Source organism: Chrysemys picta, chromosome 1, assembly GCF_011386835.1.
Source record: "Chrysemys picta bellii isolate R12L10 chromosome 1, ASM1138683v2, whole genome shotgun sequence".
NCBI lineage: Eukaryota > Metazoa > Chordata > Testudines > Emydidae > Chrysemys > Chrysemys picta.
In genome coordinates, this window is record NC_088791.1 from 153,976,487 (window position 1) to 153,999,495 (window position 23,009).

The 23,009-nt window shown below is 48.3% G+C and overlaps 3 protein-coding genes and 1 long non-coding RNA gene across 5 annotated transcripts in view; 1 reads left to right on the forward strand and 3 right to left on the reverse strand.

Annotated features, from left to right (window-relative positions):
- Positions 1-6,340, reverse strand: part of TIGIT (T cell immunoreceptor with Ig and ITIM domains) — a 60,361-nt gene extending 54,021 nt beyond the window's left edge. The window contains exons 1-2 of one of the 2 annotated variants that reach the window (XM_065573282.1): positions 6,200-6,340; positions 5,312-5,453 (exon numbers count right to left, since the gene is read on the reverse strand). In XM_065573282.1, coding sequence (XP_065429354.1) covers positions 5,312-5,318 — 7 coding nt within the window. In that variant the 5' untranslated portion in view covers positions 5,319-5,453; positions 6,200-6,340. Of the gene's footprint in view, positions 1-5,311; positions 5,454-6,112 lie in introns of both variants that reach the window. The other variant, XM_065573275.1, reaches the window with a different exon arrangement.
- DRD3 (dopamine receptor D3) overlaps positions 1-23,009 on the forward strand; it is a 30,872-nt gene that overhangs the window by 5,136 nt on the left and 2,727 nt on the right. The window contains exons 3-6 of the mRNA XM_005314499.4: positions 9,863-9,975; positions 11,261-11,403; positions 11,890-12,086; positions 14,314-14,653. Coding sequence (XP_005314556.2) covers positions 9,863-9,975; positions 11,261-11,403; positions 11,890-12,086; positions 14,314-14,653 — 793 coding nt within the window. The remainder of the gene's footprint in view (positions 1-9,862; positions 9,976-11,260; positions 11,404-11,889; positions 12,087-14,313; positions 14,654-23,009) is intronic.
- LOC135976597 (uncharacterized) lies at positions 12,377-22,504 on the reverse strand. The gene is made up of 2 exons (XR_010593865.1): positions 22,265-22,504; positions 12,377-15,046 (listed from the first exon to the last, which is right to left on the reverse strand). It is a non-coding gene; the product is annotated as an uncharacterized LOC135976597 (long non-coding RNA).
- Positions 15,052-22,267, reverse strand: LOC135976591 (uncharacterized). The gene has a single exon (XM_065573260.1). The coding sequence runs from the start codon at positions 20,914-20,916 to the stop codon at positions 16,198-16,200; it is 4,719 nt and encodes a 1,572-aa protein (XP_065429332.1). The 5' UTR covers positions 20,917-22,267; the 3' UTR covers positions 15,052-16,197.

Consider the following 23,009-nt stretch of genomic DNA (forward strand, 5'->3'; position numbering starts at 1 on the left):
CAACCTCGGGACCACCATCAGACTGTTTCTCCCTCTGGATCCCTGGGCTCTGGAGGGGAGGGGGTGCAACTGTCTGGGCTGGGGAGCACTGCAGCTGGGATCTGTGGGGAAGGGATTGCAAGTGTCTGACACCCCCACCCGGCTCTGGGGGCAGGGGGCAGAGAAACAGGAACTGGATTGTTGTAGGGGTTTCCTTTACTCTCTACTCCTGGAGGAATTTTTTTGTGTCTGTACTGTTACAGACATAGTTGCTGATAGGTATTTTGAAATAAATTACCAAAATAATTGAAACTGGTGTGATTATATAGTGTTATTTTGACAAATAAAATATGCAGAATTTTAAAATATTGTGTGCAGAATTTTTAAATTTTTGGTGCAGAATTCCCCCAGGAGTACAAAGTGTACCAAAGCGCTAATAGTGTTAGGCCAGTCCCTGGCAATAATTTCCAAGCCCTGCTGGCACAGGGAAAGAGAGAGACAGGGAGCCTGACTCTCCATGCCCTGCATCCAATGCAGTCAAATACACCAGTGCTAAATGGGTAGAAAATTGTACCTTTTGACTTTGCATTGGTGTAAATGACTACAGGTGGTGCAGAGCAATGGAGAATATGACCCTAAAATTCAAGTTTCCCCACACAGCAGTGTAGAACACTAATGGTGGGGCCACGCCTGGCTCGGTCATGAGGCTTTTTAAAGCTATTTTTGCACAAGTTCAGAGAAACCCACTGAGATATGTAACAATTGTAGCTAACGCGCATCGATTATAGTCATTAAGCCTGGTTAAACCTACAAAGGCTTTGGAGACTGTTATTCCATTAATGTTTCCTTTATGTTGTCTGGGTCATTCTCCTAAACTGACATCCATTGCAGAATCACCCTGAAGAGAAATGAAGGACTTGTTCTATTCACAGGTGATATGAATAGTGACATTGATGATTATTTATGACATCATAGTGGATCAGAAATGAAAGAATACCATATTGCATGCCACATCACATTCCTAATTAAGTCAGTAGCAAAATACAGAAAAATCTATCTAGAACTATACCACAGCTAGCGTAAGGAATATCTAGTACTATGGTGTTAGATCTATGACCTCAAGAGGAGAAAGCAAACAAAGATGGAAAGGAGGCAAAAAAAATGAGGTGCACAATGAGAAAAGGTAAGGAATAAAAAAAATAAAAACACTCAGGAAGGAGAGACTGGAGTGAATGAAATTTTAATGGTGGAAGAGAAATGCTGTTAGAAAACTATCCTCATTTCAAACCAACACCACTCTGCATCTACAATATCTTGAGATCCTAGGATGAAAAGTGCTCTGTAAGCATTAATGAGTTCATCAATCCTCTTATTATCCACATTTTATGGACCAGGAAACTGAAGCACGTTGTGGTGCAAATTCCATCTCCAGGCAGCTTTGGGGCCACAGCTTAAGAATAGGAAGGTGGTCCACTTTGTAGCAGCAAAAACCTTTTCACCCCCCCAAAACACAGAGAAGTGAAGTGCCTTATCCAAAAGAAGACAGAGAATCAGGAGGACAGCCAGGAAGAGAACCCAGGAGTCCTGACTCCCAATCCACTACTCTGACCATTACACAGCACTTCCTATGCATCTAGTAATACAAAGATAAGAAACTCAGAGTACAGAAGGTGGATTTTTCCCAGTTTGTAGAATAGGTGATCCCACCTATTGGCTGCAGTCTCTCACCTGTGAGCATCATTCTTTAGTACAATGGTGAATCTGTTGTGTTTCATCGAATAGTGCAGTGACCAACCATTCCCAGGGAAGACTGAATAATCCACTCCAATGTCAAAAATCATGTAAAATAGCTATTTCCAGGGTCCATGTTTGTCAAGACACATCTGAAGCCTGCTGCCATCCATCTCATAATTTATGGTACGACCAAAGGTGGTTGAAGGTTTTACATTTACAAGACATTTGCTATCCCAAGGCACTTTGTGTGAAGGTTGCCTATCAAAATTTTTACAATCTGGCCTGGACCCTGCCCAAGAAATGAACTCTGGACCCTAATGTCCTTGCCAAATGTCATTCAGCCTACAGCCATCCCTTTCTGAGAAAGATTGAGATGGTGCTAGCAGGCCAACCATAACATCATCTTATAGCTTCAAAGTCTTGGAGCCCAACCAGTCATGTTTCTTGGCACAAAAACACCCATTCATCACAGTGATTGATGATTTGCTGAGGGAAGTGAGTGAAGCCCAATCCCCTTTATGGCTACTGCTACCATAGACCTTTCAAAAAAAAAAAAATCTTTGATACCATTGATCATGAGCTGCTGTTGACATGAATGGATGCAAATTCCATCTCCACAGGGGTGGATGGAATTGTCTGACATCTCAGAGGAGTGGGGTGGGCAACTGCTTGTCCCCCTGGTGGCCTCTCTGTTGTGGAGTCCTACAGTAGTTAGTCCTTTCTTTCCTTACATCTCTGTAAAGCCAATGCAGAACACGGGCTACAACATCAGAAGGCTAATGATACCCAGCACCTTTTTTCAGATTTAGAAGGTAGCCATCACCAGTGTCTGGCAGAGTTTGAAATGCGGATGGAAACCAGAAGGCGGAAGCCAAATTTGAATAAGAGAGACAATGCTAATTGACAATGAGAAGCACAGTAAAGTAGACAGTCAAGTCAACAATAGCTCTCAACTAAGGGTGCATGTTTTCCCCCTACTATCAAAGTGACTCTCAACCTCATGTTTTTATGTGGTTCATCATTGCTCCTGGACTTCTTGGCAGGGCCAGCTCCAGATTTTTTGCCATCGCCGAAGCAAAAAAAAAAAAAAAAAAATATCGGAGTGCCGCCCCTTGAAAAGTGCTGCCTCAAGCACATGCTTGGAATGCTGGTGCCTAGAGCCGGCCCTGCTCCTAGGTATGGCATCAGTGCCCAGATGCAACTTTTAAAATCTGCAGATGGCCATATTTGGTTTGTATATTTTTAAAAGGGGCTCAGTGGAATGAAGACTATAATCCTATTATTCAAGATGTGTTTAAGACATTCACATTTTAATGTTTTTTTCATTTATCATTTCTACCTTTTTTGAGTCTCCATGGCTGTCAATCCAATACCTTTCACTGGCAATATTTGCAACAGTGCTGGAACAGCTAAACATAACGTTGGTCTTGTGGATAAAGCACAGGACTAGCAGTCAAGAAATCTGAAGTCAATAGGAGTTTTGCCAGGATTTCACCCATGGGCTCTATTCCCAGCAATGTCACTGACTCATTGTGATCTCAGAAGCCCTGTCACCTCATCTGTCTGTGTCTCAGGTTCATAATCTGTGCAATCGAGTTAAAACCCACTTAATTCACAAGGGTGGTTGTGAGGATTAATTTAGTTCAGGGTTACCATATCTAAAAAATAAAAAAAAGAGGGCACTCCACGGGCCCTAGCCCCGCCCCTTTCCCACCCCCAGCCCCGCCCCAACTCCGCTCTTTCCCCGCCCCTTCCCCAAAGTCCCCGCCCTAACTCCCCCTCCTCCCTCCAAGTCACGCGAAAAGGGCTGCCCGAGCGCTACCGGCTTTACGGTTTGCCGGGCAGCCTCCAGACCCTGCGCCCCCGGCCGTCGCTTCCCCAGCACAGCTGGAGCCCGGGAGGGAAAGCGCCCAGCAGGGGGCGCAGGGTCTGGAGGCTGCCCGGCAAACCATGAAGCCAGTAGCACTCGGGCTTTGGGCAGCCCCTATGCCTCCGGACCCTGCGCCCCCGGCCGGGCACTTCTCCTCCCCGGCTCCAGCTGCTCTGCTCCGGCGGCGCAGGGTCCGGAGACACGGGGGCTGCCCGAAGCCGGTAGCGCTAGCTCGGGCAGCTTGGCTCTTAAACAGAGCCGAAGTCTGAGTCCGGGGAGGAGCAGAGCAGCCACGGGAGAGGAAGTGCCTGGCTGGTATTTTTCCCGGACATGTTCGGCTTTTTGGCAATTCCCCCCGGACGGGGGTTTGATTGCCGAAAAGCTGGATGTGTCCGGGAAAAACCGGACGTATGGTAACCCTAATTTAGTTAATAGTTATAAAATGCTTTGAGATCCTCAGATGAAAGGCACTAGGAAGGTCACATAAGTATCCCACTAGAATATGAGAACCAGAAAGGCAAACTGGCAAGTTCTAGTTTCATTAACAAAGCTAAGTGGAATAGAAGAAGAAAAGAAAGATCAAAAATAGCAAAAAGCAAATTACGTCTATAAAAAATTTTCAGTTGTAATAATCTACGTCAAATTCTGATCTCAGCTACCCCTGGACAAATAGTAAGTAATTCCACTGACTTCAATGGAGTTACTCCACATTTAGAAATGCTGATTGGGGCAAATGAGAACAGATTTCAACTCATCATTTTGATCTGACAAACATCCCTTTTTTATATGCTAAGACTCAGTATGTAGTCAGTCTAGTCTGAATGTGTAACCCTGAGAGGTTTCACTTCAGAGCATTTTCTGCCAAGATTTTCTTCAGTTTCACTTCCAGTGGTTCATATTCCCAGAGTTTCATGTGCTAATGAGCCCAGAACTTTGGAAGCTACCACATTTGACATACATGAGCTGTGTCATCTGCACCTGGCTTTGATGCAAACCCCCGACTCCAACTTCTGGTGAAAGGTTCTTGAACCTCCACAGACCTTATGACAAACTTGTAATGAGTTTTGTGTTTGCATCAAACTATGAAGCTAGATGCCCTTTTTGTGATTCTGTTGCAAAAGTTTTCAGTATTGTCAACTTCACACATTCAAAAAATCATGACTTTGGTCTCAAAAAATCATGACATGGGCTTACAAATTTAGATTTATAAAAATAACTTGTAGGGTCTTTGTTTTCTAGTTTCATAGCCTTTATGGCTCAGGTTTTCAAGCTTTTCTCCACAGCCATGAGGGCTAGAAACCTAGTTTTCATTAAAACAAAAAACAAAACAAAAAAAAGTTAGATTCTCACCTAATCATGTGTCTCCTGGATTAGGCGAGAATCCTAGCTTTCAAGAAAAACACCAGATAGCACAATACATCACCACATTTTGCACAGCTCTGCTTCTAACCTGCTTACACATCTCTGGGAATGCTGGCATGAAACAAACAGTAACTAATGAACAACAACGAGCATTTCAGATACTGGGCAGTAGGACCATAAAGGGGAGCTGAACAGATGCTGAATGCTTCATTCACTCAAGCACATATTTTTCGGTAATTAAAAACATTAGTAAGCAGCAGAGTGGTCTCATTTCAGAGAATTGCCTCCTCGTTTGCTTTCTGCACTTTCCACACTGCCTGTTGCCTTAGAAGCAGAGATTAATAACAGTGCCACTTACTGACTGACCTTGCATGAGTGTTCCTGAGGTGAGAAATTGTACACCTTTGATTGCCCATGGTGTGGTAGGAAGCTGCTTTCATGACACCATCATCCTCTGCGCCAGATGTCATGCATCACTTTCTGTAGGCCCAGGAAGGCTGGATGCAGACTGGGGATAAGAGGGAGAGCGCATCATTCCACACTTACCCCACAGGAAATGAGGAGGAAAATTATTACACTCAGATACTGCATTAGTTTTCCTGCAGAGCCTCTCTGCTGTGATGCATCCTCTTACGGGGAAGCAGCTGTCTATTGAGGAGTCCTTGAAGCCACACTCTCAGGAAGCTGGGGTAGGTTGGTAAGGAGCCAGTGCAAATGCCTGGCTGATATCCAGGAGCCACTTGGATTCCAGGAAATCTGCAGCGTTTGGAAGCTGAACCCCCAGTTCTTCTGCAAAAGGAGGGCAAATCCAACCTCCTGAAAGCAGAATTTGGATTCCTCCTTACTCCTCCCCACAGGTTTTCCCTCTGGAGGATAAAATCAGGCCCTGGCAGTCGCTCACTTTGCACCTTATACTTAGTTGATGGAAGGGACGCTTCTTTCTGGTTTCTCCTACACAGATCGCTATGGCAGCAGGAGCTGGGAGCAAGACCTCATGCCATCCCAATAGCTGGGAAACAGAGGTGTTTGTTACAGACATAACATGCTCCTAGAGGTAACATTTTCATTTCAACAAATTAATTTGGTTTTATTTTTTGAAAGTTCCCCTCCCTTTGCCAGCATGGAAAGAGGCATGTGTGTTAAGAAGCATGCTGTGGACAGCCTTACCTAATGGTCAGGACAGGAGGCTGGCCTAATGGCTGAACAGGGGTGATCAGGCCTAGTGGCCAGAACCCAAATGAGGAGCCAAGTTACCAAGTCCAGGGAACAAGCCAGAGCCAGGAAGCAGGGGGCAAGACTCAGAACCAGAGTAGCAGCAAGGGCAGGAGCAGGAACCAACTATAAAGAGCAAGGAGTAGGCAAGATCAAGACCAGAAACACAGCTGCCAGCATGGAACTGTATTGAGCAGCCAGAGACCCCGCCCTGCTTCAGGTGTTAAGAAAGTGCCTGCTGGAATTCAACCAATCAGGAGACCAGACTCATTAGCAGACTTGGGGGAGGAGGGGAGAGTGAGTGTGTGTGTGTGAGAGTGAGAGAGAGAGAGAGAGAGAGATCCTGCCCCTCTGAGCCTGATATCCAGAACAGGGAGGCTAGGGGACTGGTACTAGTTAGGATTGCCAGGCGTCCGGTTTTTGACTGGAACGCCCTGTCAACAAGGGACCCTGGTGGCTCCGGTCAACACCGCCAACCGGGCCATTAAAATTCCAGTCAGCAGCACAGTGGGGGCCCGGGGCTAAGGCAGGCCCCCTGCCTACCCTAGCTCCACACGACTCCCAGAAGTGGACACTAGGTCCCTGAAGCCCTTAGATACATGGGCAGCCAGGGATGCTACATGCACTGCCCCCACCCCTACTGCCAGCTCCCATTGACCAGGAACTGCGACCAATGGGAGATGCGGGGGTGCGAGGGCAGCGCGTGGAACTGCCGTGGCCGCCCTGAGCCTAGGGGATCCAGGCACCTGGCAGCTGCTTCTGGGAGCTGCGGTAAGCACTGCCGGGACCCCACATCCTGAACCCTCTCCCGCATCCCAACCCCCTGCCCCAGCCCGGAGTCCCCTCCTGCACCCAAACTGGGAGCCAGCACCCCACACACCCCCAACATCCTACCTCAGCCCTGAGCCCCTTCCTGCACCCCAAACCCCTCATCCCCAGCCCCACCCCAGAGCCCACATCTCCAGCCAGAGCCCTCACACCCCCCACCCCAACCACCTGCCCCAGCCTGGAGCCCCCTCCTGCACCCCAAACCCTTCATCCCCTGCCCCACCCCAGAGCCCACACCCCCAGCTGGAGCCCTCACCCCCCCTGAACCCCAACCCTCTGCCCCAGCCAGGTGAATGTGAGTGAGGGTGGGGGAGAGTGAGCAATGGAGGGAGAGAGGATGGAGTAAGTGGGGGCTGGGCCTCGGGGAAGGGGCAGGGCAGAGGTGTTTGGTTTTGTGCAATTAGAAAGTTGGCAACCCTAGTACTAGCCGCAGAGACTTTAAGTGCCAGGTTGCTGGTTTAAATGACAAATAGATAACTACTACAATGATGGGCACATCAGAAAAGCCATTAATAGATCAATAGTGTCCAAAAAGACTTTAAAAATCCAATTTCTATTCAGGTTTCAGAGTAGCAGCCGTGTTAATCTGTATCCGCAAAAAGAACAGGAGTACTTGTGGCACCTTAGAGACTAACAAATTTATTAGAGCATAAGCTTTCGTGGACTACAGCCCACTGCTTCGGATGCATATAGATGCATATAGATGCATATTTATATTCAGTATGCTTTTTAGTGAATAGGTGTCCACATAACAGTAACCCCTCCTTGCTGGCAGTTTCAGCACACAGGCCAAGGACTGAATGGAGACTGAACCACCTTTTCAGCCCTAGAGTTTGCCCCTCCAGAGTCAAAACCCATTTGTTTTCCAGTCATCTAAAAATGGTGTCAGTACAAAAATATAACCACGTCCAGATCTAACACCCTCCTGATCACACCCAGACTTAGATTCTCCATCACCCACTCAGCTCTGCACCCTAGAAAAAGCCTGGAAGAATGGATGGGCTTTGCACCATGACCTGAAAATCAACAATTTCAGGCTCCTGTGGAACAACACAGACAATTACTTCTGGAGTCAAACACTCCCCCCCCCCCCCCCCCCGCAGCCCCCTTCCTTATCAATGAGGGGACAGTAAGTCTGAGCACCTCTGCTGATCACAGCTGCCGTGGTATCACCCAGGGAGGGAGGCAGCTGCTGCAATAATCAGCACCCATCCCGTTTAGGGATTAATTGCTTAAAGCCGACACATCAAACTGCCCCCAGAAATAAACTGGGAGCCAGTACAGATCACAGAGCACATGGGTAATATAGTCTCTATGAGAAGCCCCAATTCAACAAGCTGGCGGCCACATTCTGCACTTAGCTGACGTGCCCGAATGGTTTTCAGGTGTAGAGCACGTTGCAAGGATCCCGTCTGGAGGGAACAAAGGCAGGGATCACTGTGGTGAGACCCACATCTGAAAGGAAAGGTCACAACAGCCTGACCAAGTGCTCTTGGTCATTGCTGCTGTCACTGCATTGAGGCAGGTGAGGAGCCTATCGAAACCATGAACTGTGATCCTGAGTAAAAAAGTAGGGCAAATTCCCTCATTCGAAGCAGCTTTTTCTTCCACTATTTCTGTGGGGTGGAAAGGTTGGGGGCAGCATTCCTTTCTGCTGCCCTTGATTTTCTGTGGATTAAAAACAAGCATTCTGTCTGCGTGGCTGTCACTCAAATACTTTTCACCAGCACTAGCAACAAATTTATTAGAGGTCCTGTAATGGACAGTTCATCAAGTGCTCTGAACAGCTTAATGATCCTTGGTGCTTTACAACCTAGCCAGTGGAATTCGAGCCTGGCATCAGTGTCAGAGGTGAGTCAGCAACATGAGTCTTCATTAGAAATCTAGGGGAAATGAACGGTCCAAGGAGCTATGGCCCGTTCTTCAGTAACTAATAATCTAGGAAGTGTTCACATCTGACCTTGATGTGTTCAGAATTCCCAAAGCATCTCCTGTAGATTCAACTTCCCAACACTAGCACTTAAACAGGACATCACAATCCTTCAACTGGGCCTCCGCACTGGTGCTTAGCTAGGTAAAACGGGCATTTACATGCCAAAGTGTTGAGCTGAGCGTATGCAGAATTTGAAAGTCCTCACTAAAATCTGACAGTTGGGCTGAGCATGTGATTTATCCGTCACTAGCCATCTCCATGACATTATTCCATATATTTTACATTATATTTTAAATGTAAATGAAAGGAAACTAGAAATGGGTGCAAACCAAACCCCCAAATTTCATGACCCTGTGAATTTTGGGAAAGTTTGGATCCAGATGTAATATTCACAGTTGGCAGCTCAGGCCCTCCTTTAGAACCAGTGAAATAAGATTTCAGACAAGATTCTGGAGAAGGATCTGTGCTGTCATGTGAATATTCAAAATCCCTGGGCAACAGAGTCACTTTCCCAGTTCATTCACTCTGGAATAATTCCAGAAGCCAAGCTGGGAAACATTCTTAGCCACTCATTTTTTGTTTTGTCTGTGATTTTCCTTAAATATTAGTTGTAATTCACTTTCTGTGGCCGTCTTCATGCTAAAATGTTTGGGTAGGGGCTGTTTTCTCCTAATTTTCTCACCTTCATCCCCTTGCAGCACACACAAAGCAGTGGAATGGGAATCAGGACTCCTGGGTCCTATTCTTGACCTACTACTGAGAGACTTTGGGCAAATTGCTTAAACACTACATGCCTCAGTTTCCCCCTCTGTAAAAAAGGTATAATAATGCATCATTAATGTTCATACAGTCCTTTTGATATCGTCAGATGGAAGGACCAATAGAAGTGCAATGCATTGGTATCCAGTATGAAGCAAGGCTAATATTTTGAAATTGATGCTCAGGTGACTGGAGGAGTCTGGAATTTCAGCCGTGTCTGCTGCGACATCTTTGTCACTATGGATGTGATGATGTGCACAGCCAGCATTTTAAACCTCTGTGCTATCAGCATTGACAGGTAGGAGCCAAGGACATTAGCATGAAGCTAGGAGTAGATCTCGGGACTGGGGATGGAAGGGATAGCAGGCTGGGCCTGCTTGCACAATGGTTGGGTACAAATACCTTGTCTAAATGCCAAAGGTAAAGCAGATATCTGTGAGAACCCAGTTTTTCTTGAAAGTCTCCAGCCACCATCATCATTATGACTAGTATTGTTGTTGCTACAGTCGTGCCTCCCATGTACTAGGTGCTGTACAAACACGGAAGATGGCACAGTTCCTGATGGAAAGAGCTTATGCTATAAAAAGGCAGAGAAACAGAGGGTGGGGAAAAGAAGCACATCATACAAGGAAAGTGTTCATGGGGTGGTTTTCCATGCCTCGATAATAGAGGGGAAGATTTTCAAAAGTACAAAAGTGAATTAGGCATCTAACTCCCACTGACTTTCAATGGGAGTGGGCACTTAAGGGCCCTTTGCCTTTGCAAGTCTCACTTGTGAGGTTTTAATAAACACAGCTTAAAAGAGAGAGAAAAACTATCTGGATGTGCTCTCCAGCCTTGCCATAGTTTTAACGCCCCCTGAAGTGGAGCAGATGACTAGTAACATTGTGGGACTGAAGGGATTAGTGTTTAAAGTGGTGGTAATAGGGATGGCCACAAAACTCGGCACAGACCTCCGGAGGTGCAGCTTTAGGGGGCTGAATTCCCTAGGGGTTGGGAAACTGGGGGAGAAACACATCCTGCCATTCTCCTTCTGCCATGATTCAGAGGAAACTGTGCAAAGCAAGCCTCGCAGAGGGTCTGGCCCAAAGCCCACTGAAGTTAGTGGGAGCCTTTCCACTGATTTCAATGACAGGATCAATGAGTTGGCTCATACCCTGAGTTTCCAGCCGTATCTGTCATCTTCCCCAGACCTCACGGCATCCAGAGCTGGTAGCCTCCATTCTAGCCTTCTGCCTCATCACTGGGGCAATATCAGCTGTTCATCAAAATCTTAACCTTAGGGATGATAAGTGACCATCTGCTTCTCTGTTGTTCCTCTTGCTCCCTTTCCCACCCTGCTTACCACCATTGCAAATCCTTGCTCTGATTATTAAATCTCCTGGGTCTCTCCCTCTCTCTTATATCCACTACTTTCACTACCATATTCCCTGTCTCCCATTCTCTCGCTGCCTTCGCTCCTCCCTGTCAAACCTGGGCCCCTTCTCTCTCTCTCTCTCACTCTCTCTTTTGTTTTGATCATTGTCTCCTTTCCACGCCTTTCTTCCTCCTCCCCCTCTCTTTGGAGCTGGTTCCTTTCACAGGTACACGGCAGTGGTGATGCCAGTTCAGTATCAGTACGGCACAGGGAAGAGCTCCTGCAGGAGGGTTTCCATTATGATCGTGATGGTTTGGATGTTGGCATTTGCTGTGTCCTGCCCCCTCCTGTTTGGCTTCAATACCACAGGTAACAGCAATTTCCAGAGCAGGAGTGTCTGAGCAGAATTAGAAATGGGGGTCCCCAAAGTTGGCCCAAAGGCCAAACGTGGCCTACAAAGTCTGACGGTCAGAGGCAGCTGCTAAGAACTACAAATCCTGCATCTAAAGAGGGAAAGGGGTTCAATTCACAAGGAGGCCCTATATTTTAGGGCACTCTCCAGTCTGACATTGGACTGTGGCACCTGCTGCTGTTCTAGTGCATTGGTCTGTGCTTGATTAGCTGAGCCTAGACTTTACCCAGAAAGTGGAGGCACTCACCTATACAGACAGACAGACAGATAGATAGGCCGAGATGTAACTTGGCATGCTAACCTATATCTCTGGAGCTGCACCTCTGTGACATAGTCTCTAGGCTGCATTAAACACCTTGATGTGCACCAAAACATCCTTGTAGTTCCTGAAGTCCATAGCAGCCTAACCACTCCCCACTCTCTTTCTCTCTCTCTCTCTCCAGGGGATCCTAGTGTCTGTTCTATATCGAACCCTGATTTTGTCATCTATTCCTCGGTGGCATCCTTCTACCTTCCCTTCGTGGTCACCTTGCTGCTTTATGTCCGGATTTATTTCGTGCTGAGGCAGAGACAGAGGAAACGAAGCCTCTCCAGGCAGGCCAGCCATAGCATCAGCATCAAAGCCTGTTACACACAGAAAGTAAGACCCAAGTGAACGCAGTCTGAACTGATCAGATGTCAGAGCATTCTCTGCCTCCACCCCCATCCTTTAAACTGAGCCTGGGGAGCCTATTGCTTAGCGCTATAGGAAACCCGGGTTTGACTCTTGCTGCCCAATCTGGGAGGGGTTGGGAGTCAAGGCATTCAGTGCTAGGTGTGAAGGAAGAAAAATACCTCCTGTCGCTCAGCAGAAACACCCCTAGAATAGGTTTCAGAGTAACAGCCGTGTTAGTCTGTATCCGCAAAAAGAAGAACAGGAGTACTTGTGGCACCTTAGAGACTAACAAATTTATTAGAGCATAAGCTTTCGTGGACTACAGCCCACTTCTTCGGATGCATATAGAATGGAACATATATTGAGGAGATATATATACACACATACAGAGAGCATAAACAGGTGGGAGTTGTCTTACCAACTCTGAGAGGCCAATTAATTAAGAGAAAAAAAAAACTTTTGAAGTGATAATCAAGCTAGCCGAGTACAGACAGTTTGATAATAAGTGTGAGAGTACTTACAAGGGGAGATAGAGTCAATGTTTGTAATGGCTCAGCCATTCCCAGTCCTTATTCAAACCGGAGTTGATTGTGTCTAGTTTGCATATCAATTCTAGCTCACCAGTCTCTCTTTGGAGTCTGTTTTTGAAGTTTTTCTGTTGTAATATAGCCACCCGCAGGTCTGTCACTGAATGACCAGACAGGTTAAAGTGTTCTCCCACTGGTTTTTGAGTATTTTGATTCCTGATGTCAGATTTGTGTCCATTAATTCTTTTGCGTAGAGACTGTCCGGTTTGGCCAATGTACATGGCAGAGGGGCATTGCTGGCACATGATGGCATATATCACATTGGTAGATGTGCAGGTGAACGAGCCCCTGATGGTATGGCTGATGTGATTAGGTCCTATGATGATGTCACTTGAATAGATATGTGGACAGAGTTGGCATCGGGGTTTGTTACAAGGATAGGTTCCTGGGTTAGTGGTTTTGTTCAGTGATGTGTGGTTGCTGGTGAGTATTTGCTTTAGGTTGGGGGGTTGTCTGTAAGCGAGGACAGGTCTGTCTCCCAAGATCTGTGAGAGTAAAGGATCATCTTTCAGGATAGGTTGTAGATCTCTGATGATGCGCTGGAGAGGTTTTAGTTGGGGGCTGAAGGTGACAGCTAGTGGTGTTCTGTTATTTTCTTTGTTGGGCCTGTCTTGTAGGAGGTGACTTCTGGGTACTTGTCTGGCTCTGTCAATCTGTTTTTTCACTTCAGCAGGTGGGTATTGTAGTTTTAAGAATGCTTGATAGAGATCTTGTAGGTGCTTGTCTCTATCCGAGGGATTGGAGCAAATGCGGTTATATCTTAGAGCTTGGCTGTAGACAATGGATCGTGTGGTGTGTCCTAGAATAGGGGCTCCAACTAAAGCCTTGCCCAGTCTCAAACAAGGGGATACTGTTCTGGAGCTTGTATCCATATTTCCACCTCTCTAAGACCCTCACAGCAGAGAAGGGCAAGGCCTAAATCCGTGTTTCTTCAGAGCTGTGACAGAATGACCCTGCAGCATTCTGGCTTTTTTTTTTTCTTTTAATTTTTATGGTTATTTTAATGATCAGAGCCTCAGGGATTGCAAACGGTTAAAGCTCTCCTCACCTAGCAGACTCAAAGGGTCAAACAGCTACAGAATTCTGCTTGCTCTGCGCCATATGTGGCTCCACAATATTGCATTAACGTGTGAGGTTTCCTCACAATAATGCTACACTGGAAAATATGCATAAGGGGAGGCAGGGAATACCACTAAGCACAAATATACTCCGAAGTTGGGTGGCTGGGAAGTGGAGGGTTCATATCCAGGGCTCTTGTTCATCCAATTAAAGATAGAGCTAGGGCACAGGTCCTAATTTAGGCTCCTAACTTCCACTGATATTAGTACAAGTTAGGAGCCTGATCACCTTTAAGGATCTGGGCCTCGGTGCAAAGTAGAGATGCAGGGTTCTAGGTCATCCCACTGTGAGATAGGGGTCAGGTGCAAAGTTCAGCTCCAGCTCCAAGAATGGATCTGGAACCTCCCCAAAGTTTGGATGAATTTGCATCCTGGGTGTTGATTCAGGCCTACCCCTTGCTGCCAAAAGGGAACAAGAGCTCCCCTGAGTCCCACTTTACACGTGGCCTGGCAAACTGCATTGTTCACCCATAGTTCCTGACATTTCTGTGGATTCCTCCATTTCAGGAGCACAAGGAGAGGAAAACTTTGCACCATGGGCACCAAGATCCCCTCTCATCCCATCTGCAGCTAAAATCCCCAATCCAAGAGCTCTCCCCTGAAAAGAAGCTGCTGACCCCCTCTGACCTGCAGCAGTACTGCAGCTTCTGCCACCAAGCTTCCTTCCTCAGGGCCAGGACCAATGGAAATGAGCTAAAAGAGGAGAGGAGAAGCAGGGAACAGAGCTTGGAGGTGCATAAACTCAGCAATGGCAAAATCTTGACCTCTTTGAAGCTAGTGCACCAGCAGCCCCGGACAGTACAGCTGAGAGAGAGGAAGGCCACACAGATGCTGGCTATCGTTCTGGGTGAGTGAGAAGCATTCTGCTTAACCATCTCACGGGGCGGGTTTCTGTGAGGCTAAGTGTTTGGAAAGTGCTTTGAGATCTCCACATGGAAGATGCTATTGAAATGCAAAATACCAGCATAAAGTAACATAAGGGACTTTTGTAACTGAGGGCCCCAGCTGGTGTGAATCGTTGCAGTGCCACTGAATTCAGAAAGATCTCTTCTTCCGCAGAAGGAAACATTAAGGGACAAGGAAGAGAGACTTAAAAGTTCTGATAATCATCTCAACTTTTGAGTGCCTCTCTGGACAGTGAATTTTTTGATCTATCACTTATTTTTGACCATCACTACCCCAGGTGTAAGTCAATAAGAAAAGTCCCTAAGGGCTTGTCTTCACTCCGGGGTAAGTCGACCTTGTGACGGGTTGGATCACAGAAACCCCCTTGGGAGCTGCCACCCAATGTGCAAAGACTACCCCTGCTTCTGTTTTCCCTGCCAGCTCAGGACTCCAGCACCCTGTCTTGCTGAGCCAGACACTCCTGTTTGGCTCCAGACACAGACCCAGGGTCTGAATCACTTGTCCCGAAGCTGCAAGTTTACCTGAAAACAGCTCGCAGTAGTGCGCTTGTCTTTAGCACTCAGATGCCCAACTCCCAGTGGGGTCTAAACCCAGATAAATCCGTTTTGTCCTGTATAAAGCTTATGCAGGGCAAACTCATAAATTGTTCGCCCTCTATAACACTGATAGAGAGATATGCACAGTTGTTTGCTCCCCCAGGTATTAATACATACTCTGAGTGAATTACTAAATAGAAAGTGATTTTATTAAATACAGACAGTAGGATTTAAGTGGTTCAAAGTAGTAACAGACAGAACAAAGTAAGTCACCAAGCAAAATAAAATAAAATGCGCAAATCTATGCCTAATCAAACTGAATACAGATAATTTCCTCACCAGTTCCAGAGTGCTCCCTTTTACAGGCTAATCTCCTTTTAGCCTGGGTCCAGCAATCACTCACACCCCCTGCAGTTACTGTCCTTTGTTTCAGTCTCCTTCAAGTATCCTGGGGGGGGTGGAGAGGCTCCTTCTTTAGCTAGCTGAAGACAAAATGGAGGGGTCTCCCCTGGGTTTAAATAGACTCTCTCTTGTGGGTGGAGACCCCCCTCCTCCCTCCTCTGCAAAGTCCAGCTCCAAGATGGAGTTTTGGAGTCACCTGGGCAAGTCACATGCCCCTGCATGACTCAGTCTTTGCAGGCCGACGCCATTGTCCACATGGCATCTTGCATGTCTCCAGGAAGACTTCTCATGTGGATTGGAGCATTCCAAGATGCATTGTTCCCCAAGTGTTTCCTGATCAGGTACTTAACCTGGTGAATTCCTTCCTAAAGAAGCTGACCAAATGCCTCACAGAGCTTACTTAGAAATCAAGCAAGCATACAGCCAGTTATATCATACATACATTTATAAACGTCCCCCCATAAAGCCTTATGGGGTACGCTGTCACACCCTCCCCCTGAACTTACTGCCAGAGACTTGGACACTGTCCATGGCGGAGGCAGTATACCTAAAGTTCCTCTTTTCTGGACAGGGCATCTGCTACCCAGTTCTCCTTTCCTTTAATATGAGTAATCTCCATGTCAAACTCCTGTAGGACCAGGCTCCAGCGTAGCAGTTTGGAGTTGGTGCCCTTAGTTCGGTGGAGCCATACTAAAGGTGAATGGTCAGTTAGAATTCTGAACCTCCTATTAAAAAGGTAAGGTCTCAATTGTTTGACAGCCCACACAATGGCATAGCATTCCTTCTCTATGACAGAGTAATTCTGTTCGGCCGGGGACAGTTTTTTGCTCAGGAAGGCAATGGGATGCTTCTTACTGTCTTCCCCTGTCTGCATCAGCACAGCACCCAACCCTGTGTCTGACGCGTCAGTGCACAACTCAAAAGGCTTTTCGAAGTCAGGGCTGGCCAGCACAGGCTTCGCAGACAGGAGTGCTTTCACCTTGTTGAAGCCCTTTTGGCATGCCTCTGACCAAATGACCTTATTAGGTTGATGCTTTTTACATAAGTCCGTGATTGGGGACACAACGTCACTGAACCCCACCACAAACCTCCTGTAATAGTTTGCCAAGCCTATGAAGGATTGGACTTGCCTTTTAGTCTGGGGTACAGGCCATTTCACGATGGCTTCCACCTTAAGAGGGTCGGGGGATATTTTACCCCCCCCTACCCAGTGCCCCAGATAAGGGACTTTGGCTGCCCCTATCTTGCACTTGGAGGGCTTCACAGTTAGCCCAGCCTCTTTGAGCTTTGATAGCACGACTTCCAGGTGCTCTTTGTGGTCACCCCAGGTGTTGCTGAATACAGCAATGTCATCTATATACGCCCTAGCATAATGCTGTAAGCCATTTAACACTCTGTTGACCAATCTCTGGAAGGTGGCACCCGCATTTACCAGACCAAAAGGTAACACTGTGAATTCATAGAGCCCTATGTCCGTGATAAAAGCTGATTTTTGTTGTGCCTCTCCCTCCAGAGGGATCTGCCAGTAACCTTTGGTCAGATCAAAGGTACTAAGGTACTTGGCTTGGCTCAGCACATCCAGCATGTCATCAATTCTTGGCATGGGGTATGCATCTGTTACAGTGACAGCATTGAGTTTTCTATAGTCTACACAAAATCTAACGGTGCCATCTCTTTTGGGGACCAAGACCACAGGGGAAGCCCATGCACTGTCGGAATCCTTAATTACCCCCAAGTCCAACATGCTTTGTATCTCAGCCTGAATTTGCTCCTTCACCTTGCCGGTGGCCCTATAAGGCCTGGAAGGAGGAGGTTGAGCCCCTTTCGTGAGGATCCTATGGGACAGCAAGTGCGTCCTCCCTGGTTTGTTGGAAAACACCTCACTGTACTTCTGCAGTGTTGACAACGCTTCCCTCCTTTCGAGTGGTGTCAGCTCACTACAGATTTCTATACTTTCAAGGGACGACCCGTCTTGGCATTCAGCCATCAGATCAGTGAGTGGGTGTGCCTCAGTTTCCCCTTCGACACAACAGATCATGTTTACCTCGGCCACTCTGCTGTGATAGGCCTTGAGTCTGTTTACATGTACCAACTGGGGTACCGCATCATCCAGGGGCTTTTTAACTTTGTAAGTGTCCTCATTCGCCACTTCAACCACTTCAAAGGGCCCCTCCCAGGAGTTTTGCATCTTGAACTTTTTGGCAGGGCCGAGTACCATGACCAAATCTCCTACATCAAAAGTGCGTTTACAAGTATTTTTATCATACCACGCCTTTTGCTTGGCCTGACTGCTCTGGAGGTTGTTTTGTACAATCTCCATCATGTCTTTCAACTCCCTCCTGAACCTCTGGACATACTCAGTTACAGGTTCCTCCCTTACCGTGTTGCATCCTTCCCAGGTATCCCTGATGAGATCGAGGGGTCCTCTCACTTTCCTCCCATACAGAAGGTCAAATGGGGAAAAGCCTGTGGACTCTTGGGGTACCTCCCTGTAGGCATACAGCAGGAACGGTAATAGTTCATCCCAACTTTGGCCCCTCTTTTTGGCATACATCCCCAGCATGGATTTTAGGGTCCCATTGAATCTTTCCACCAGCCCATTGGCCTGGGGGTGGTAGGGGGCCGTCTTAAGCTGTTTCACTCCACACACCTTCCATAGCTCATTGAACAACTGCGACATAAAGTTTGCCCCCCGATCAGACAAAATCTCTTTAGGGAAGCCCACTCTGCTGAATATGGTGAGCAGAGCTCTTGCCACAGTCTCAGCTTCTATGTTAGACAGTGCAATTGCCTCAGGGTACCGAGTGGCGAAGTCTACTACCACCAAGATATACTTGTTCCCTCTCCGAGTGGGGCGTGGCATAGGACCCACTATGTCTATTGCCACTCTTTGGAATGCCTCCTGGATGATGGGCAAGGGACGCAGCGGAGCCTTCTGGGGTCCCCCCGGCTTCTTCCTCTCCTGACACACCGCACAAGTCCTACAATAATCCCTCACATCGTTCTGTATCCCTGGCCAGTAGAAATTCCTCCTCAGCCTGTCATATGTCCTCTGTACCCCCAAGTGACCAGCAAAGGGACTGTCATGCGCTACCAGCACTAATTCCCCCCGGTGTTGGCTGGGTACAACCAACTGCTTATAGGGTTGACCGGGACCCTGGTTTTTACCTACAGGGGCCTGCCTGTACAGTTTCCCGTCTTCTTCAAAAAACTTCTCCCCCCCCTCCCTTCCTGGAGTTCCCTCCGAGATACACTGTCTTATACTTTCAAGGGAGGGGTCCGCCCTTTGTCTAGCTGCAAATTCCTGACAGACAACCCTTGAGATAGCGTCCCCGTCCCTGAGCACTGACTGCATCTCCCCTGCCCCCACCCCTGGGAGCCTGTTGTCCTCAGCCAGACAGAGGCCTGGCTCTGTCTCTCCCATATTTGGAAGTACCCCGCCCCCCTGCACTGTCCTGTCACTGAGACCTTCCCCCAACTCCCCTATGGGTTCCAAGGTCCCCGCCCCATCCCTGGGGGCTCCCTCTGAGTCACCCACTACCATGTTCCCTGGGGCAGGAGGGGTTGGCTGTTCAGCTGCATCAGACCTACAGTCATCAGCCGGAACAGCCTCCCCCTCACAGCCTTTCTTCATGCTGCGAGTTACCACACTAACAGTCCTAGTTCTGCTGAAAAAATCATTTCCCAGCAACATGTCCGCGGGGATGTCCTCGAGCATCCCCACCAGTAAATCCCTTTCCCTACCTTCCCATTCCACATGAACCTTAGCCAGGGGCACAGGGAACCTCTGTGGCCCCACCCCCTTAATGTGGGTCGTCTGCCCAGTCAGGACACTAGCGTCTGGGACCACACTCGGTCGAACCAGAGAGAACTGAGCCCCCGTATCCCTCCATCCCAGACACTCCATGCCATCAATCTTGACGACCTTGATGTGTTCCCTGTCCGCTTCACCAGGCCCCATGTCCACCAAGCTGGTGTGATAAGAGGTGGGGGTGCCCTCTGGGCCCTCAGGGCTGAAGGCAACCGAGCTAACATGGGACAAGGGAGGCTTACTCTCCTTCAATTTGGGACAGCTACTCCTCAGGTGCCCTGGGGAATTGCAGTGAAAGCACCTTCTGGGATCCCCGGCTTGTGTAGGAAATTTGGGACGAGTAACAGGAGAATGGGGGGGTGACTGCCCAGGCTCCTTTTTCCCAGACCCCGGAGTAAAACGGTGATTCTGCTTTCCCCCAACCTTATACCCCTCTGCCAGTGGTTTATGTTTGATCGCGGCTTGGGCCTGTTCATAAGAGTCAGCATACTCAGCTAATTCACCCACCGCATTTACCTTTTTGTCCCACAAATACTGTTTAACCTCATCACTGCACATATTCAGGAAGTGTTCCTGAGTAACCAGATCACACATCCCTTCAAAGCTGGTAATGCCTCTCCCCCGCACCCATTTATCTACCAAATCTCTCATTTCATTGGCATAAGCCACATTACTTAATCCAGATCCCCTCTTAAGGCTCCTGAATTTAACCCTGTAGGTTTCAGGTGTAACCTGAAACTGTTTCAAAACCAGTTCTTTAAATTTACCATAGTTTGAAGCATCATCAATAGGCATCTTATTGAATATGTCCAGAGCTCTGCCAGTCAATTTTGCTATCAATGTGGTCATCTTCTGATCTTCAGGGATGGCATGGAGGGTGCACAGTCTCTCAAAGGTGATGAAATATTCGGCAATATCGCTGGACTCATCATACTGTGGACATAGCCGCTCCCATTTATGGATTTTCGGGGAAGTGGAGCCAGCAGGGGGAGGGTTTCGTCTCTTTGACTCCATAACAGCCAGTTCATGCTTCCGGGCCTCCCTCTGGGCCTCCATAGCCCTCTCGTGGGCAGCTGCCTCTGCCTCCGCCCTCGCTGCCTCTGCCTTCGCCCTCGCTGCCTCTCTCGCTGCCTCTGCCTCCACTCTCGCTGCCGCCCTCACTGCCTCCCTCGCTGCCTCTGCCTCCACTCTCGCTGCCTCTGCCTCCGCCCTCGCTGCCTCGACCTCCATAGCTCTCTTGTGGGCAGCCTCCTCCCTTGCATGTTCTGCCTCCATGGCACTAATTTCTAATTGTCTTAGTTCCAGCCGTCTCTTATGTTCACTTTCTCTCTCTTTTGCTTCCAACCTGGCCAGCTTTAGTTTAATAGCAGCGTCACTGGTACTCATTGTCCTGCTTTCTCGTGCTGGGCTACAACCACTCTGCAGTTCACTGGAATTGAGATCACTGGTACTCATTGTCTTGCTTTCTTGTGCTGGGCCACAACCCCTCTGCAGTTCACTGAAACTGAGATGCACTCAGCTCAGGGGATTCTTAGTTAATAGAGTTTCCTTTTCTGTCCCTACTTCCCTTGCCCGAAATAAGCAAACAGAAAATAACAAACCAGTAACCACTTTGTCTGTTCTCCAGCCACCACACTTAAAACTCACTTAAAATCACTACCAGTATCTCAAAGCAATCAACTATGCACAGATCCTGCTCGACTACGCCACTGTGACGGGTTGGATCACAGAAACCCCCTTGGGAGCTGCCACCCAATGTGCAAAGACTACCCCTGCTTCTGTTTTCCCTGCCAGCTCAGGACTCCAGCACCCTGTCTTGCTGAGCCAGACACTCCTGTTTGGCTCCAGACACAGACCCAGGGTCTGAATCACTTGTCCCGAAGCTGCAAGTTTACCTGAAAACAGCTCGCAGTAGTGCGCTTGTCTTTAGCACTCAGATGCCCAACTCCCAGTGGGGTCTAAACCCAGATAAATCCGTTTTGCCCTGTATAAAGCTTATGCAGGGCAAACTCATAAATTGTTCGCCCTCTATAACACTGATAGAGAGATATGCACAGTTGTTTGCTCCCCCAGGTATTAATACATACTCTGAGTGAATTACTAAATAGAAAGTGATTTTATTAAATACAGACAGTAGGATTTAAGTGGTTCAAAGTAGTAACAGACAGAACAAAGTAAGTCACCAAGCAAAATAAAATAAAATGCGCAAATCTATGCCTAATCAAACTGAATACAGATAATTTCCTCACCAGTTCCAGAGTGCTCCCTTTTACAGGCTAATCTCCTTTTAGCCTGGGTCCAGCAATCACTCACACCCCCTGCAGTTACTGTCCTTTGTTTCAGTCTCCTTCAAGTATCCTGGGGGGGGTGGAGAGGCTCCTTCTTTAGCTAGCTGAAGACAAAATGGAGGGGTCTCCCCTGGGTTTAAATAGACTCTCTCTTGTGGGTGGAGACCCCCCTCCTCCCTCCTCTGCAAAGTCCAGCTCCAAGATGGAGTTTTGGAGTCACCTGGGCAAGTCACATGCCCCTGCATGACTCAGTCTTTGCAGGCCGACGCCATTGTCCACATGGCATCTTGCATGTCTCCAGGAAGACTTCTCATGTGGATTGGAGCATTCCAAGATGCATTGTTCCCCAAGTGTTTCCTGATCAGGTACTTAACCTGGTGAATTCCTTCCTAAAGAAGCTGACCAAATGCCTCACAGAGCTTACTTAGAAATCAAGCAAGCATACAGCCAGTTATATCATACATACATTTATAAACGTCCCCCCATAAAGCCTTATGGGGTACGCTGTCACAGACCTAAGTTACGCTACTCCAGCTATGTGAATAACGTAGCTGAAGTCGATGTAGCTTAGGCCAACTTACTGCGGTGTCTACACCATGCTGAGCTGACAGAAGACACTCTCTGGTTGACGTCCCTTACTCTTCTCAGAGAGCTGGAGTACTGGGTAGGGTTGCCAACAGTCTAATCGCACAAACCCAAACACCCTTTCCCCACCCCTACCCCACCCCTTTCCCGAGGCCACGGCCTTGCCCCTTCTTCCAGGCCCTGCCCCCCGCTCACTCCATTCCCCCACCCCGTAACTTGTTCTCCCCCACCCTCACTCACTTTCACCAGGCTGGGGCAGGGGGATTGGGTGCAGGAGGGGGTGCAGGGATGCAGGAGGGTGCTCTGGGAGGGAGTTTGGGTGCAGGCTCAGGGCTGGGCAGGGGTGCGGGCTCTGGGAGGGAGTTTGGGTGCGGGAGAGGGCTCAGGGCTAGGGAGGGGGATTGGGGTGCAGGCTCCGGCCAGGCGGCGCTTATCTTGGGCGGCTTCTGAAAGTGACTGGCACATCCCTCTGGCAGTGGTTACAAGGCGGGGAGGCCAGAGGGTCTCCGCGCGCTGCCCCCACCTGCAGGCACCACCCCCGCAGCTCCCATTGGCTGCGGTTCCCGGCCAATGGGAGCTGCGGAGCCGGCGCTTGGGTGGGGGCAGCACATGGAGACCCCAGGGAGATGCCGGCCACTTCCAGGAGTGGCGCGGAGCCAGGGCAGGCAGGGAGCC